We start from the raw sequence: 17128 nt of genomic DNA, 5'->3' as shown, positions 1-17128 counted from the left end.
GATGTGTCTAGGCTGCCTACCTGGTGGGAGTGTCGGACCCCAACAGTTCGGCAGGTCAGAAGGGCCTGGTGGACCCTGCTCAGTTCGCCCGGGCTAATCAGTCTATTCAGATGGCCTGCCAGAACTTGGTGGACCCGGCCTGCACCCAGTCACAGGTACAGTACATGCTTACTTCACTGATCCATTTCATCCACTTTCAGTGTTTCCCCCCTACGATGAAGTTGTAGCAGCAGAGGTGAAGAAAAAAAAAGATGTGCGCATGCAAGAAAAAGGGGTTTTGCTCACAAAGCCCGTCCGGCCGGGAGGTTTCATGTATCTGTCGGTACCATCAGAGAACTTGAGGCCTACGTACACACTGTGTACACTAATGAGCAGTCTGTGGCGCTAACACACACACGTTCCAAACATTTAGGAAAATGTTATTTCAGGAAAAAAAAATCGGCCAATGTATTTTCTAATTTTACAGAAGTTGTGTCTCCTTGTTAAAGAAGTGTGTTTGCTGTAGAGCTGCTGTGCGACACTCACATGAAGATGTGATCACCTTCGCTGCTTTATTATTGACATGTACCAGCTGCTTGTTCTTACAATCGCTGTGCTCTCATGATCTGCTCAGTGCAAAGTTTATATGCTTTAGGCTACTCACAGGTGGGAGATTTTTGCCTGGATATGAAGTGTCTGTAGCACAAAATATTGTAACGTGCAGCAGCATCTCATGTTGGGGAAACACTGGCATTGTTTGCCTGGCAGTGAGTCTTACGTGAGTCTTGGTCAGCGGTGGAATCCACCTTTACTATCTCTGCCCAGGTGCTCTCTGCAGCCACTATTGTGGCCAAACACACGTCTGCCCTGTGTAACGCCTGCCGCCTGGCCTCCTCCAAAACTCCTAACCCGGTTGCCAAGAGGCAGTTTGTCCAGTCGGCCAAAGAGGTGGCCAACACCACTGCCAACCTGGTCAAATCCATCAAGGTCTGTAGTGCCAAGTCATTTTGAAATTCATCATCAATTAAATGAAAAGTAGATCATCTGTGCTGAGTGGCAGCAAAATTTCTGGTTTGCATTTCTTAGCCCAAATATAACAAAACATGTTCAGGGTAATTTCACTACCTTCACTTTTAAGCTCGTATCTTGGTCATTAGAGGGGCGAACCTTTTTGAAATACAAAGATTTTTCTACAATATATAGCCACAATATCGAATAATGAAAACCAGAGTAATGTACAGTGGAAATATACAAAAAAGAAATATTGTCTGCACAATTGAATATATATAAATATATATATATATATATAGATATATATCTATATATATCTGTATATATAGATATAAATTCTAGATCATTATTGGGTTGTAAATGATGCCATCTCTCCTGCATAGGCTTTAGATGGAGCCTTTAACCTGGAGAACAGAGAGAAGTGTAAAGCTGCCACCGGTCCTCTGATAGAAGCTGTGGATAACCTCACTGCCTTCGCCTCCAACCCAGAGTTTGCCAGCATTCCTGCTCAGATCAGCCCTGAGGTATGTCTTCATTTAATATTGGACGATTACATGAATATGGTTTGTTGTATTTTTGTGAGTTACATAGTGGTTCCATTCGAATTTAAGTGAGAGCTGTCTGCTCTAAGATGAAAAAGCAAACTGGACAGGAGCGGTGTTACTGTGGAACCTGCCTTTCGGCTTAAAGCCACCAGTAAGCTTATGGTTAAACCTCTGTGATTTCATCATCTATGTGTGAGGTTATTGATGTCTAACATCGAGAACAGGATCATTTAGTATTCCACAATTGAAGCAAGTCATTTTCATCCTGATTGTGATTTTCCCCTTTCTCAGGGCCATGCAGCCATGGAGCCCATCGTGGCGGCGGCAAAGACGATGCTGGAGAGCTCGACCGGCTTGATCCAAACCGCACGCTCTCTGGCCGTCAACCCCAAAGACCCACCCAAGTGGTCGGTGCTGGCCGGACACTCACGGACGGTGTCCGACTCCATCAAGAAACTTATCACCAACGTGAGGTAAGCTCTGTTCTGCACTGCAACTATTGGCTAAGCACGGTGTCGTAACCATCGATTTTAATACAACGGTATACCGTGATACCAGTAAAACCGCTGTAACCCTAGTGCTAAGAGAAAAAAGAAATGTGGTGGTTCCAATCCAACGCTTCCTGTCCACATGTCCAACCGTCCATGGGCATCACACTGAACCCCAAATTAAACAGAAACATTGGTGCTGCTCTTTAATAGAACAAGTGGGCAGAAAGCATTAGAAAAGACATTTTTAAACCAAGCTCTACTGCACTTTCAGTGCACAAATTCATTTAGATTCATTGTTAATTTTTTTTAAAAATCTTTTGGATCCACAAGTTTTTAATCTTTATTCTCTTACATCTTTATTTTTTAAATGTTGCCTTGGATTCTTCTTCTGTTCTTTCATTTGAAGAACACTTTGAGTGACAGCCGTGTACGAAAGGTTCTGCCTGAATCAAATGGCCTTGCCTTGGCTAACCGCTGTATCTCCCCTGTATTTCCTGTGTAGAGACAAAGCTCCCGGCCAGAGAGAATGTGACGACGCTATCGAGGTTTTGAACGGCTGCATCCGTGAAGTTGATCAGGCCTCCCTCGCTGCCATAAGCCAGCAGCTCACACCCCGAGAGGACATCTCCATGGAGGTAAACACACCTCTCCATTAGCTTCTCTGGCTTTATGCATTACAGTTTTCTATTTGTTCTTGTGCAGCAGGACATTTAAACTATTTACAACTTGGAACAAACTGTCAGGACAATGAAAAGTTGTATAGTACGATTCATAGCACATACAGTCGATTGTAATATTGATAGTAATATTACTACACAAGTTTCACTATAAATGCATTGAAAGATTTAGTTCTAATCATTTTTTTAACAAATTACAATTAAAGTAACAATAAAAATAAAATTTTAAATGAGCAAAATTTACAATCTTTTATACATTTTGAGAGGTGAGGTGTGCACAGAAGAGCAATGACGGGTTCATTAGGAGGCTACTGGAGAGGAAATACAATAAAAAAAAAATTAAAAAAATCAATGATGTCTGTTAGAATAAAAGTCATTCATTCAGTAAATTCAATATTTCCATCGTTTGGATCAGAACTTAACAAACACATTCATTAATAAGGAAATGAAACAAAACATTTCCACCTGAACTGCAGACACGCAAGTTGGTTCATGTTCACTTTAATAAACACAAATACTTTTTAATATTGTAAAAAGACCTTCTTTTCCCCACTTTGATATTTTTTTTCAATATGCCTCAAGGCAAACCTTAAGAAAAAAAAAAATCTAATTTTTCAAGATAATATCCTCCCCTCAGGTTTTTGAAGATTTCTACTCATCCCCTTTCTGTAAAGGATCAACGCTGTTACTGCTTTTGAGACTCAAGATTAAGATCCAGAAATATTTGATCTGTTTTATTCAACTTGAACTCAGGATCATAAACACACCATTTACTTACCTGTAATTCATCATTTTCTTACTATAGTTCAGATTTGAGTTGGTTTTTGATCCATAGATTTGCCATATGATCTATTAATCTTTCTAAATTGTTGTGAGCCAAGACTGCATGAATTGGGGGATTTCTTCAATGTCTTTCAACCTGACATGAATTCTTGGGTTACACATGCCAAAGTTAATCTGGGCTGCATAAAAGTAATTCCTAAAGTTGAGTCGTGCTATTTCTCAGGAGTTGGTTTATAATTAAAAGTCAAAATGTGTGTATTTTATGCCTTTCATACGTCCTCCATATCTACCATACATTCCTGAAAGGTTTATTTATTTAGAATCTGACTTTGAATCTCTTTTTATTTCTGGTCCTGTCCTGTTATGAACTCACTGTAGTCACTGTAGCACAACATGCTACCGCTGACTGCATATTAACAATCCACCTCCCTCACACGCACTTCCTCTTTGCTTTAGTTTGGATCCCAAACAGCTGATCTATGATGACTCACACTTAGACTCGTAGATGTAGAGAATGAAGGTGAATTTGTGGTCTATAAAACTTACCTTACGTGTGCATGTGGTAGACTCTCCATGAGCAGATGGCTGCCTCGGTCCACGAGATCAGTAACTTGATTGATCCTGTCGCTGTGGCTGCTCGATCTGAGGCTTCCCAGTTGGGACACAAGGTAAAAACACCTGGAAAGGAGTGTAACGCTCTGCAAGTCTGACATGGTACTTTTATTTCAGAATCTCTGTTTTGAACTTGTCATCATGCATAATTTGTTTTCCCCATACACTTGAATAGGTATCTCAGATGGCCAGCTACTTTGAGCCCTTGATCATGGCGGCCATTGGCACGGCATCCAAGATCATCAGTAGCCAACAGCAAATGGCTGTCTTAGACCAGACCAAGACCCTCACGGAGTCGGCCCTGCAGATGCTCTACACTGCCAAGGAGGCCGGAGGGAACCCGAAGGTACGGCAGCTGAGACTGGGAGATGAAACGGCCATCTCATAATGTATTGTGTTGTTTTAACCTCATTAGCAGCTTCAGCTGTCAGTGAGTGTTTTTTAACTCTTACATTTTGGAAACATAGCTGGACTTTTTTTGTCATCTGTTTCCTACTACGTAATTTAAAGTGCTGTTGGTCCAACATGATGCTGTGGGCCTGTAATTAAGGTCCCACCACACAGCAAACGTTACAAAGTATGATACAAACAAAGCATATTAAAAACTGGCCTTGTTTCTGTGTCATAAGAACGGGAGAAGGATCCCATGTTCACGTTGACATCAGGTGTTCCGGCTATTTTTCTCAAACTAGTTAACCAGAGAAAAGTCAATGTCATTGTAAACTTAGTTTGATAAAGGTGGTTTCATTTCATCATCAGAACAGAAAGCAGGTTTCGATGTCATTAGTAACATTTGTTCTTTCACCTTAATGTTAAATCATTTATTTTGATATCTTATATTATTGTGTTATATTATTTGATGGATTTTAGATAATTGTGGTGCCTGGTTGATTATTATTATTATTAAGAGTCTTGTTGAATAGTTCCACATTACGCTGTTTTTCCTCTCCAGGCAGCACACATGCAGGAGGCCCTGGAGGAGTCGGTGCAGATGATGAAAGAAGCCGTAGACGACCTGGGTGCCACACTGGCTGAGGCCGCCAGTGCAGCGGGTGCCGTGGGTGGCATGGTGGACTCCATCAATGATGCAATTAATACAATGGAAGATACACATGTACCTGAACCTGAAGGCACCTTCGTGGACTACCAGACTACCATGGTTAAGACAGCCAAAGCCATCGCTGTCACTGTGCAAGAGATGGTAAGGCATTGTGATAATCATCTAATTACCTGTTTTTAGCTGTATTTATAGTCTGACAAAGTTCTTCCTTAAAAAGTTCAGTTGCTAGATTAGAAAATTCTTAAAAAGATGCCTCCTCTAAAGATGGAAAGTCGTGAATCTATGATTATACAAATAGTTTTTATTTGAAAAGTTTAATGTCTGCATCACTGGAAGTCCATTCTCAGTGTTTGTGCAGTGTGTGCTTTGAGGTAACCACATAACATGTGTAATTTGCTTGTTGGAACAGGATTGGCTTCCTAACTAGTTGTGATGTCAGACATCCACTTCACAGGCAGACGTCCATGTTGTGCAGTTTGTTCTAGATTGGATGTGCGGGGGGATCCTCTGCCATTGGTTATGGGAAAGTTAAGGTCCAGGTTTGGAGTCAGATTAGGGATCAATTGACTGACAGTGATACAACCAATCAGAGCTGTGTACACCTTTTTCGCCAATCACAGCAGCGTAGAGTTAAGAGCAGGAGTTTTTGTCCTCTGTGTTGTCTGTATCCATCATCACACAGATGTTCCCGAAATGCCGGCTGCAGGGCACAAAACTCTTTTGTGGCCAAACTGGTTTGAAAAGTGTCAAATAAAGCGTTCTAATATAAGATTTAATAAATGTTTTGAGTCACAACCTAGTATATGGCTGGACCCTGTGAGAAACTGGAGGGCTTTTAATGAGATCATTTGATTCAAAGTGTTGGTATTCAGTGCCCTCATTGATCAAAGGTGTGCTCGGGGCAAAACATGAAATAAACCAATCCGAGTATCCTTTCCCATTCCTCCTCAAAGCCAGCTGTGCTCGTATGTTGATGGATTGCTGTAATGTACTTACATTGGTCTTAAACTAGGAAAGACACTTGAATGGCACTTGGCACTGCTTTGCACCAGGTGTAAGATAGAGCCCCTATAATAATTGGTCGCTGACTCACCATCTGTAGCATCTGTTTTTGTTTTCATAATGGAAGTATAATACCTACAGATGCACTGGTTATAACTGAACTAACTCAATAAATGTATTTTTTTTTCTTCTCTCTTGAGGTTACTAAGTCCAACACCAACCCAGATGACCTCGGAGGATTGGCCAACCAGCTGACCAATGAGTTTGGAAATCTTGCTAACGAGGCCAAATTTGCAGCCATGACTGCAGAGAGTGATGAAGTAAATAAAACCAACAATATTTCAGCATGTTGTCCTTGGAGAGACACTTTGTAAGCCATACCATGTCTCATTTTCTGTAGTTTTCATGCTGTTAATCAGATTTATGCCTTGTTTTTTTTCCCCAGATTGGTTCTCACATTAAGAAGCAGGTCGGTGAGTTGGGTTTCACCTGCACAGGTTTGGTGACGAAGGCAGGAGCTCTGCAGTGCAGCCCCAGCGACTCCTTCACTAAAAAAGAGCTGATTGAAAGTGCCCGCAAAGTCTCTGAGAAGGTCCGACCACAAGCAATCACTTCACCTTTTTTCAACTATTTTTTGGGGGGAATTCATGTCTTTATGAAATTAGTAGTGAGAGCAAGAGATTTGATATTTTGCTTAACTTAAACACCCAAATTGTAAAGTTGGAACATTCGCAGGGTTTTGTTCGGGGTTAAGAAGATTTGTGTTTTTACTAAAATGTTCACACGAGCGTCAACCTCCTCTCATAACAGATTCGTCTTCTTCCAGGTCTCCCATGTGTTGGCATCCCTGCAGGCAGGCAACCGCGGCACGCAGGCCTGCATCACAGCAGCCAGCGCTGTGTCTGGAATCATCGCCGACCTCGACACCACTATCATGTTCGCTACTGCCGGTACTCTGAACCGAGAGAACGCAGAGACCTTCGCTGACCACAGGTACTAATTACCACAGGGTCTCTCTATAAAACATGAGAGGAGAAGAAATCTTTATTGAGTTGGTCTACATGCACACTGGTATCCTGGTCATGATCCAGGGTTTTGGAGTATCACTAATCTTCTCCATGTGTCAGAAACCTCCATCAGACCTCTAGAAACCATCAGGTTCTTAAAGGAAAGTAAGAGACACGACTGCACACGGATGATCTGAATCCCAGAGAGTTTCATGATCATGGAAATGTCACATTCAGGTCCCAGTTGTTCAAAAGTTATTCTGCTGTGCTAGCGGGCCGCCGGTCATAGCAGCTCCTGGTGTCTTGTCATTTGATTGTGTTTTTATCCTCGTATTTATTTTGCACTGCACACTTCTCTATGCCTGTGGACATCACACAAGGGTGAGATACATGTAACAACATCACAATTTAATTAGACCAAAAAAATGTTTTCCTTGATATAAAGGCTAATATAGAAAATGTCAAAGAATTATCAAATTATATGATGAAAGATCTGTATAGCCGAGACTGTCCTGAAAAAAACTAACAGCTATAGCATGAAGGGTTTGCCTCAACAATGACCAAGATATGAGGTAAAGTAGAAAGTAGTGAAATTACCCTGAAAATAGCCAAAGGGTTAAACGGAGGAGGAAGAAAAGGAGATTTAAACCCTGCAGTCATTAAAGGGTTCAGTTATCCTAACCTTAAACCGGTCAACCGACCTACCTTTATACATGTCTACCTGGCTCTATACCCTTCTAACTACCTACATATCCATCTAACCGTCCTTCCTTCCTAATATAGATCAGAATGTTCTGGATTTAAAAAAAAAAAAAAAAGATTTATCAGTTTTGAAATCTACATTGAATTGAATCACCTGCATCCAGATACAAACTATTCAAGCTGCTCCAAATCGGACTACAGATCAAAACCAAGACTGAAAACTTAATTCAATTTTGGAGATTTGTCCTGATATCCAAAATCTGATTAGATTACTTCCGAACAACTGGGTTTTGTATATTAAATGTCAAAACCAGGAGATAAGACTCAATAAAAGGATACTAATGCTCATGTAAAGGCACTCTATCTCAAACAAACCCCCTCTTTCATGCTTTTTTCCTGTCAACTTTCATTCTGTTTTTCTAATAGCTGACATCCATCACACCGTATAATCTTATTCAGATTTTGGCATTGACAACCAACCAGAATAGCAATTCATTAATGATTCTGCAAACTTTCTGTAGATCTTCATTGGACAAAGCTAATTACAAGTTATCTATTGTTAGATATTGACCAATGACATTTACAAGGTCTTACCAGAAAATTGGCTATGACTTGGTAATGATTCCACCAATCATGGGGAATTTCGGGAGATACTTTGAGATTGTGTTTGTGATTACGCCAATAAATAACATTGATTGATTGAAATGACAATGACTTCTAGGGGTTGCAAAAAATGTGAAAAATGTACATCTCGTTATTGGCTACAGAGATTCTCAAAAAATTTGTTATGCATGATCTATGGTCAGGACTCAATCCATGAGTACAATTTGGTCATGATAGATCTCATTTAAAAAAAAAAAAATCCCCTATATGTACTACAAAAAAGACATTTTTTTCAGCACATCCAATGAATTGTAACAAAACTGGGTCCATCATTCTATATTTTTCAAAATATGAAGAATCAATTAGCATCTATATCTCCATAAATCTTCTTTTTTTTTTTTTTTTTTTTTTTTTTTTTTTACCAAAATCAACACCGGCATCAACTGTTGTCCCGTTTGGTCAAACGGTGAATGTGCAGCATGATGGATTTACACGGACCTTTGACAGACCTAATTATAGTTATCAATAAGGTGATGAATCATGACCTGTAAATAACCATTTCGTTTTTGTATAAAAGTGGAATTTCTAGTAGTCTCAGCATTTTCCAATTATGTAAAAAAAAAAAAAAAAAGACCAGAAATCCATTCTGCTTTTTCATTTTCTTTCTCAAAGCTTTTAGTTGTTTGTTTTTTTACTTAATTGTGAGGTCTTGATTAACTGCAGTACGATAAGTGCATCATCTTTGTTTCGTATTATTGAAGCTGGTAGTGATGGGAGGGGATACCTGGTGACTGCATGACTTTTCCTTTTTTTCAGAGAATACATCCTGAAGACAGCCAAGGCTCTGGTGGAGGACACCAAGCTGCTGGTGTCTGGTGCTGCAGCCAGTCAGGAAAAACTGTCCCAGGCTGCCCAATCCTCAGTGTGCACCATTACCAAACTGGCGGATGTAGTCAAACTGGGAGCTGCCAGCCTGGGATCTGAAGACCCAGAGACCCAGGTATGGACCCCCAGAACTGCCTTTTCACAAAACATGTTGCATATTTGTCTGCTCCTAAAGTTGTACAGAGCTGCTACGTTTATGTGTTTAGCTACAATCACTGACTGTGAAGGCATCACATTAAACAGCCAAGTACTGTTGTGTGATCTCTACAGGTGGTCTTGATCAATGCAGTGAAGGATGTGGCCAAAGCTCTGGGCAATCTCATCAGCTCTACCAAGGCAGCTGCAGGGAAACCTCATGATGATCCCAGCATGCTGCAGCTTAAGAATTCTGCTAAGGTAAGACAACCAACCCACAACCACAAGATGTGTCTGTTTTGTTGTTTAGGTATCTGTCCTTTGTGTCTCTACAGCAACACCATCTTAAGTGTGAAACGGTATGAATGAAATAATAATAATTTTAGTGGGATGTTCAAACTCTGCAGATTTTTTCCTCGTCTCTGCACAACTCGCCAATCACAACAAATATTGCATCCATCAGTTAAGATGCTGTTTTTAGCCCTTTAAAGATCACATTCAGTCACACAGTATCTGATATTGTATGTTGCACAATACAATACAATGTTGAACTCCACAACCTGTAAAACATGTTAACATTAAGACCAAGTAAAGACGTTTCAACCACACTACCTCAATAATATGTCATCTGTTGAACTGTGATCAAACACATTTGAATGTACTTTAAACCCAGTAAAGCTGTCGGGCTGTTCTATTACATAAACAGCTATTATTGTCAGTAGGGTACACCCCTATATTTTCAAAATAGATGTATCTAATGATGTCTTTGTGATATCTTATAAAAGTAAGTTGTGTCAGTAAATAGGTTTTTCAGATGTTTTTATCAGTCTAATCTGATGTTATATGATCTGTGATGGCTGCTGTAGGTGATGGTGACCAACGTAACATCCCTCCTGAAGACTGTGAAGGCAGTGGAGGATGAAGCCACGAAGGGGACCAGAGCTTTAGAGGCCACTATTGAGCACATCAAACAGGAGCTGACTGTGAGTGGTCCGAGACTGCAAACATCTAAAGCGATGTTTCTTTACTATTGGGACCGGTAGGAGATGTCCCGTCCAAGGATTCCATGAACATGATGCTGATACTCTTGGCATTTAATTCACTTGATTGTTGGATGAAACAAATATTGTTAGTCTCTAACTGTCCCCTGGTTTTACCACGCAGGTGTTCAGCAGTTCCGACCCACCGCCAAAGACAACAACTCCAGAGGAGTTCATTCGCATGACCAAAGGAATCACAATGGCGACAGCCAAGGCGGTGGCTGCAGGGAACTCTTGTCGTCAGGAAGATATCATTGCCACGGCCAATCTCAGCAGAAGAGCCATCGCTGACATGCTGCACTCCTGCAAGGTACAAGGGACATTTACAGGATGCCTGGAAGTCATGATGTCCACTACAGACTGACTGTTGGTCAACACAGCTGCCACACAAACAAATGTCGGGATCAATAAAGTCCATCCATCCATCCATCATCCATCCATCCATCCATCCATCCATCCATCATCCATCATCCATCCATACATCCTTCATCCATCCATACAGCCATCATTCATCCATCCATCCATCATCCATCCATCCAGCCATCCATCAGCCATCCATCCATCCATCAGCCATCATCCATCCATCCATCCATCAATCAGCCATCATCCATCCATCATCCATCCATCCATCCATCCATCCATCCATCCATCCATCCATCCATCCATCCATCAGCCATCCATCCACCAGCCATCATCCATCCATCCATCAGCCATCATCCATCCATCCATCCATCCATCCATCCATCCATCCATCCAGAAATACATACATAAAGGAAATTTTTACCCAGATGTGTCACACAGCCTGAGAACTTGAATGCTTACAAAACATATTATTGAGGAAAATACAGCATCAAACTATAAAATCCCGTTTACTTTTGTTTAAAAAAATAGCATTTACTTTTATTTAAAACAATAACTTTTTCCTAGTAAAATATAAAAATGTTCATAGTAACATGTGTAACACAGTAACATCATGATAATGATTACATATGCATTTCTAAGTGGATTTGGATGAGTTGGAGTTACCTTGGAATCATTTGATCAGTCAGGTTGGATGTCTCTTCCCAGCTTGTAAATCTTTGTACTTGTCCAACTCAAACATACCATTCACAAATTTTACATTTCTTGTGGATGACCAAATTATTTCCTCTTTTTGACATTATTAGCAATTGCATTTGAACATGAAAACTGGCTTTCTCTCTACACTGTCAGTGTTTGTTTCAGATGTTGATTTCTCACCATTTGACTTTCAGGAAGCTGCCTACCACCCTGAGGTCAACAAGGAGGTCCAGATGAGAGCTCTGCGCTATGGCAACGAATGTGCTACTGGATACCTGGGACTGCTGGAGCATGTCCTGGTGGTAAGACAGCATTATTTTCCACAGTTCAAACATCTGAGTTCTTGCTTCTGTCCAAGTCCTGGAGCTTTTGCATGACAGCGTCTATAATACAACCACCTTGTAGCTGCAGCCGCGAAAAGTTAAATAAACAAATATCAAGCGCCTCTTTCAGAAATTCAGCCTGAATGAGCAGTAAATTCAAATAAAGAAACAACACTCGAAAGGTCGAAATGTGAATGGCAAGTGATGTTTTGGATGCAAGTGTCAAGCAGCTACTAAATTACAGAGGTACAATTTAACATACATGGAAGAGTCAGGCCGTTGTCCAAGGACACCCATAAATACCTCACTACTTAAACCAAGATGACATTAATCCAAAGAAAAAGCTATTAATACAGCAGGATGGTGGTGAATTTCAGCAATTTCAGATTGATAATAATAATTGTCATTGTGTGTTTATAGAACATATATATATATATACACACACAGTATATAAGTATATTGCATATACTTATCTATGTTTTTTTTCTTTGCTCACATCCTATTCTGTCCACCTTCCCTTTCCCTTCCTTTTATTCTGCATCCCTCACAAATAGCCACACATTCCTGTGGCCTTGTTCACATGTATTTCCCCCACTAATATACAACTCTGGATCTGTTTTGTTCTACCAAACATTTGTTTTTGTTATATTGTTGTTCAATGATTCTGTTGAGCCTGTTGTCTCTGATGCCTTTTTTAAATACTTAACATTGCAATTGCAAAAAAAGCTGTTCTTGAAAAACACTTTTCCCAGACCAGATCAGCTGGCAGTCATATTTTCCAAAACTCTTGTTTAATTGAAATTTTATGTGATACAAAAGATAACCTGCAAAAACAACTTAAAAAAAAGGGGAAAAAATAGTATTTACTGGACATAGAAATGTTATGACTATAGCTTCTGTTCCCTGAGGGAGAGGCATAGGTACAACACATATTTTATGGGATATCACGCCCCCACGTGACCTGACTGAGGTGGAGGATTAAATAAATGCACCTTTTCAGCTCCATCCAAATCCAAATACTGTCCATTGTGACTGTGATGCGGGTAGACAGCGGTTTATTCCATGTTTAGGTCAACTCCAGGCAGGAAAAACCCAGCGAACGGTGACATTTCAGAGCCGGCGGAGTAGAGGGCCACTCCACCTCCGGTTTCTAGGCTGCTCATTAGTACAGCGAGAAGAAAGGGTGTGTCGTCCTGGCTAACCGGCATGGTAGCGGCGGCATACTGCCCCGACATTGTCCTCCAAAAAGCTGCGTAACTCCAGATCGAGGTGCTGCACGACATCATCATGACTAGCAGCTCGCTGAAGCTGTGACTTGCTGACGCTCTCGGCGGACTCTGGCTCCAACTCGGCTAAACTTTCCACATACTCCATGCGGTCAGCCCAGTTACCAGCAGGAGCTTTGGTTAAAAGCTCCTCAACGTTGGACTCAGATGAAGCTGGATCTGCTGCCTCAGAGGGCAGGGGTCCTTACCCAGAACTCACCCAGAACCGGAGCCCAAAGTTCACAATCCACTGACTCAGTTGACGCTCTCTGAGCGTGGACAATCCCCAGGCAGATGGGACTTCTTGGTGGTCTTTGGTAGTTCCTGGTGGTCCCTGGTGGTCCTTGGTGGTCCTTGGCGGTCCTTGGTGGTCTTTGGTAGATCTTTGTGGTCCCTGGTGGTCCTTGGTGGTCCTTGGTGGTCTTTACCCCTGAAGACAGGGGCGGACAGAAGACTTCTTCCTCGCTGGCTTAGGTTTAATGCACATCCCGAGTCACGAAACAAATTCAAAATTAGCGCTCCGATGGCTAACACAAATAATGCTGTTAAGCTCACCTCGGACCGGCAGTAGCCCAGCAAACAACAGAGCTAACTAGCAGTAGCTAGCGAGCCTGACTCGGTAGGGGTGTTCTTAGCGAGGTGAAGAGCGTAAGAACTGAAGGATGACTGCCGTAAAGGCATGAATATAAGTGTCTTCACTCCGGTCTCACGTGTTGTACCGAGTGAATCAACTGAAAGGGAACCAGTACATGCGCAGCCCTCTAACGGGCTTTGCTGTTGGTAAATCCCATCGAGGCTCCACCTCAGCACCCTGACAGGTCTTTCAGGAGGTAAACCACCACCCAGCTGCTGTAAAGCCCCGCAAACCCCACTGCTTGTCTCTTTCCCCTTTTGAACTCAGCAGCCCAACCGAGACCAGGACAGGAGCCAGCTGGGCCTTCAGCAGCAGGCTGCACACGTACTCATAGAACTGGAGTTACGTCCAGTAACTACTTTTTGGTTATTAGGGATGAACGTACTCCCAGATGGGCCTGAATCAGACAACTGCACCAGGTGTGCATATCAATCTGGCACTTGGGGTCTCCGGTGCCACAATTAGCAAGAGGCACTGCGTTTGCATTGTGTGGAGCAGCGGCAGCATCAGCCTCAGCGGAGGGAGCGTGTACAGGAGCCAGCGTGGCTGGAGAACCGGACGGGCCCGGAGCGTTGTTCTTCTTACAAGTAGGCCGGCTCACAATCACTCCATACAGGTGCAGCTGTCTCTGGGGAGAGGCTTCGTTTTCCCCCTCGGACATCCAGGAAGTCCTGCTAGAGCTAGCCGCTCTCCCAATGTAAGATAAACATATCAGTAACTGAATGTTGAGCTGTAGCTTACCTTTATTAGCAATGATAATTCAGATGCGAGGTCTAAGCAGTGTGGCGAACCGCTCCGTTAGCACTGTGAGCACAACGGCTAAGTGTTAAAGATCCTTTCCTAAGCTGGAGGAAGAAAGCATCATCCTTGTCCCCTAGCAGCCCCCCCCCCCCCTACAGCTGACACTCGTGCTCACCTGTGTTAGTGTTGATGCAGGAATGAAGCTCTCTTAGAGGATGTACACTTTGGCATAATGCCCTTTATTGAAAGTGCCAACGGAGCCTCTCTTTCAACGAAGAGGAGACTTTTGGGCGGCGGCTAGCGCTCTGTTGCTCGGTTTCCTTCAGGGATGGCAGGCCGAGCAAGAGGTTCCTGTCTAGAACCTGCGATGTGCACACAGAGCGGCTGCCGTTGACAGCGAAGGCCAGCTTGTCGAGGGAGCCAGCGAGGAACGCCATGTTGCCATGTTGTCATGTTGCCATGTTGACATGTTGTCATGTTGCCATGTTGTCAATTTGCCGTGTTGCCATGTTGTCATGTTGTCATGTTGCCATGTTGTCATGTTGCTAGCCAGACTGCTAGACTACTGAGCGAGAGGTGCTGGTGTAGTAGCGGTCTTCTAGTGAAGTGAGCATTAACAAGTCCCTCCAGCAATAATATTTTTCTTTTATTCCCACGATTTTTCCGCCAAAAAATGTCGTCGGCAGAAGCTGTGCTAAAAGAATTACAGCATAAAGTAAGTCTTTAAAAAAAAAAAAAACTCTGTTCACCAGAGGGAACAGGAAGGGGCGGGGTTTGCTGAAATGTGGCCTTCACAATAACATTTTCTAATGAAATGTTTGTGATCAAAGGAAGTGATTCCATATTACTGGATGTTAAATGAGTTTTCTCCACAGGTCCAGTTGTCAGAGACGTCTCTTTGTTTGTTTCATCCAGCAGGTCTATGTGTTGAATGAACATGAATTAAACAGCATCTAAAGCTCTTATTTTGACAGCTGATGTAGTCCTTGTTTCTATATTCCAGTCACAGACGGTCTGTTCTGGAAGCATACGCAGTTTCTTTTTTTTAAAATCAGAACTAAAATATTTCTGTGATGTGCAGCATGATTATTATCACAGGAAGTGATTACAAATGTATTCCTTTTTCAGGTAGTGATTCAAAAAATCTCATTTAACTTTCTCAACTTGCAATTTTGTCTAATTCCTGCAATTTTACAAAAAAAACCTCACTTAAAACTGCGCAAATTACATTGCAATTTAATGAGAAAATCGGCTGCAAAATCAAACATCTTTGATCGAAACAATCACAAAAAAACTGCAAAATCCTGTAGGTACCGGTTGCGGTAACCTGGACCCTCACGGGCCACGAGAATAGCCGGGTCCTCTCCTAGTAGACATAGCAGGGTCTTGTTCTGTGGAGGGCTGGACTCCGGCGGATGAGTAAAAAAGGGAGACGAGCAACAGGGTTTTTGGTGCTCGAGAGCCGCTGGGCAGTACCACAGGGCTCCCTCCTGATTGGTTGGAGAGTACAAAAGATCTGTTTCAGGGTGGAGCTATGATCGGATCGCAGCACGTACAATTTGGAGCAAAAATTGTGAAAACTATTGCGTAACACATGATCTCTTTTACAATAATTTATTTTAAAGTCAGAAAGTGCTTGCTGCAGAACAAAGAGCATAAACTGTAACTCAACTGAAATCTCCTTGATTTCACCTCTGTCACATTTGTTTGTTGCTCTACATGTTCAGACAGCATTATTGCTGACTGGGAGGAACCATTGGGCTTTCGCCTCATCCACTTTGAGCAGTGTTCTTTTTTAGTCATCTCTGACTCACCCATCTGTTTAAAGCACATGTAATGAATAGTCATTGACCTTGCACACATGACCTTTCTGCAGGTCACTGCAATTGTGCTGTTAAAATAGCCCATAACATAACCCTTTAAAAGCACTGACAAGATCAACATCTGTACGGTAGGTATGATACATTCCAGACAGAATTTTTCTAAATCATCATCTCTATTAGCGTGTTGTTTTCCCCAGCAACACACTTTGACACATACACACACTGCTACCAATGCCCTGCCCCGTCCAGCAGCTGTCCCTATCGGTTGGTAAAGACTTTCACTGGAACAGGATGAGGATGCCTTGTTTAGAGGCTTCTCAGAGATGCTAATAACCACCCATTCACTACGCTGGTGCTCGGATCAAACTAATGTCTTGACTAAAGTCTTCAGCAGATTTTAGATCAGCTTTGCTGATGGACAGAAGGGGGTGTTTTGATAACATGCTTTTTTTTATTCCGTCATTGCACAGGTCGTCAGATGGAATCTGGTTTCTAAACACATTGAGTCAGTCAGATAGTGGTCATATATCATCAGAACTGTGCAGCCACACTGTGAGCTGCATGTCTGTCTGCTCTGACCATTCCAGGGAAGATCACTTTACATATGTGCATCTTGTCTCAGCTGCTCTTCTTGTATTGTTTCGGTGACTTCTCAGACGAGGAGAGTATCGATAGAAAACACAGTAGCACCGCTGAGCTGCTGATGGTGTTTGTTCTGTAACGTGGTTTGTTGGTCGTCGATGTCTTTGTC

General features: G+C 42.1%; 2 protein-coding genes across 2 annotated transcripts in view; one reads left to right on the top strand and one right to left on the bottom strand.

Annotated features, from left to right (window-relative positions):
• The window catches only part of LOC138637126 (stonustoxin subunit beta-like), a 121783-nt gene that overhangs the window by 39336 nt on the left and 65319 nt on the right, over positions 1–17128 (bottom strand). The window lies entirely within an intron of this gene.
• tln1 (talin 1) overlaps positions 1–17128 on the top strand; it is a 92638-nt gene that overhangs the window by 59334 nt on the left and 16176 nt on the right. The window contains exons 35-50 of the mRNA XM_069725601.1: positions 12–155; positions 805–966; positions 1374–1514; positions 1827–2008; positions 2529–2661; positions 4053–4154; positions 4274–4444; positions 5051–5299; positions 6361–6480; positions 6606–6752; positions 6987–7153; positions 9289–9472; positions 9628–9753; positions 10359–10475; positions 10657–10842; positions 11786–11893. Coding sequence (XP_069581702.1) covers positions 12–155; positions 805–966; positions 1374–1514; positions 1827–2008; positions 2529–2661; positions 4053–4154; positions 4274–4444; positions 5051–5299; positions 6361–6480; positions 6606–6752; positions 6987–7153; positions 9289–9472; positions 9628–9753; positions 10359–10475; positions 10657–10842; positions 11786–11893 — 2439 coding nt within the window. The remainder of the gene's footprint in view (positions 1–11; positions 156–804; positions 967–1373; positions 1515–1826; positions 2009–2528; positions 2662–4052; positions 4155–4273; positions 4445–5050; positions 5300–6360; positions 6481–6605; positions 6753–6986; positions 7154–9288; positions 9473–9627; positions 9754–10358; positions 10476–10656; positions 10843–11785; positions 11894–17128) is intronic.

This window comes from Brachyistius frenatus, unplaced genomic scaffold (genome assembly GCF_029030835.1).
Source record: "Brachyistius frenatus isolate BFR_SWC_R1_liver_20210118 unplaced genomic scaffold, ASM2903083v1 Contig_433, whole genome shotgun sequence".
NCBI lineage: Eukaryota > Metazoa > Chordata > Actinopteri > Embiotocidae > Brachyistius > Brachyistius frenatus.
This window is presented reverse-complemented; position numbering and strand designations above follow the sequence as displayed.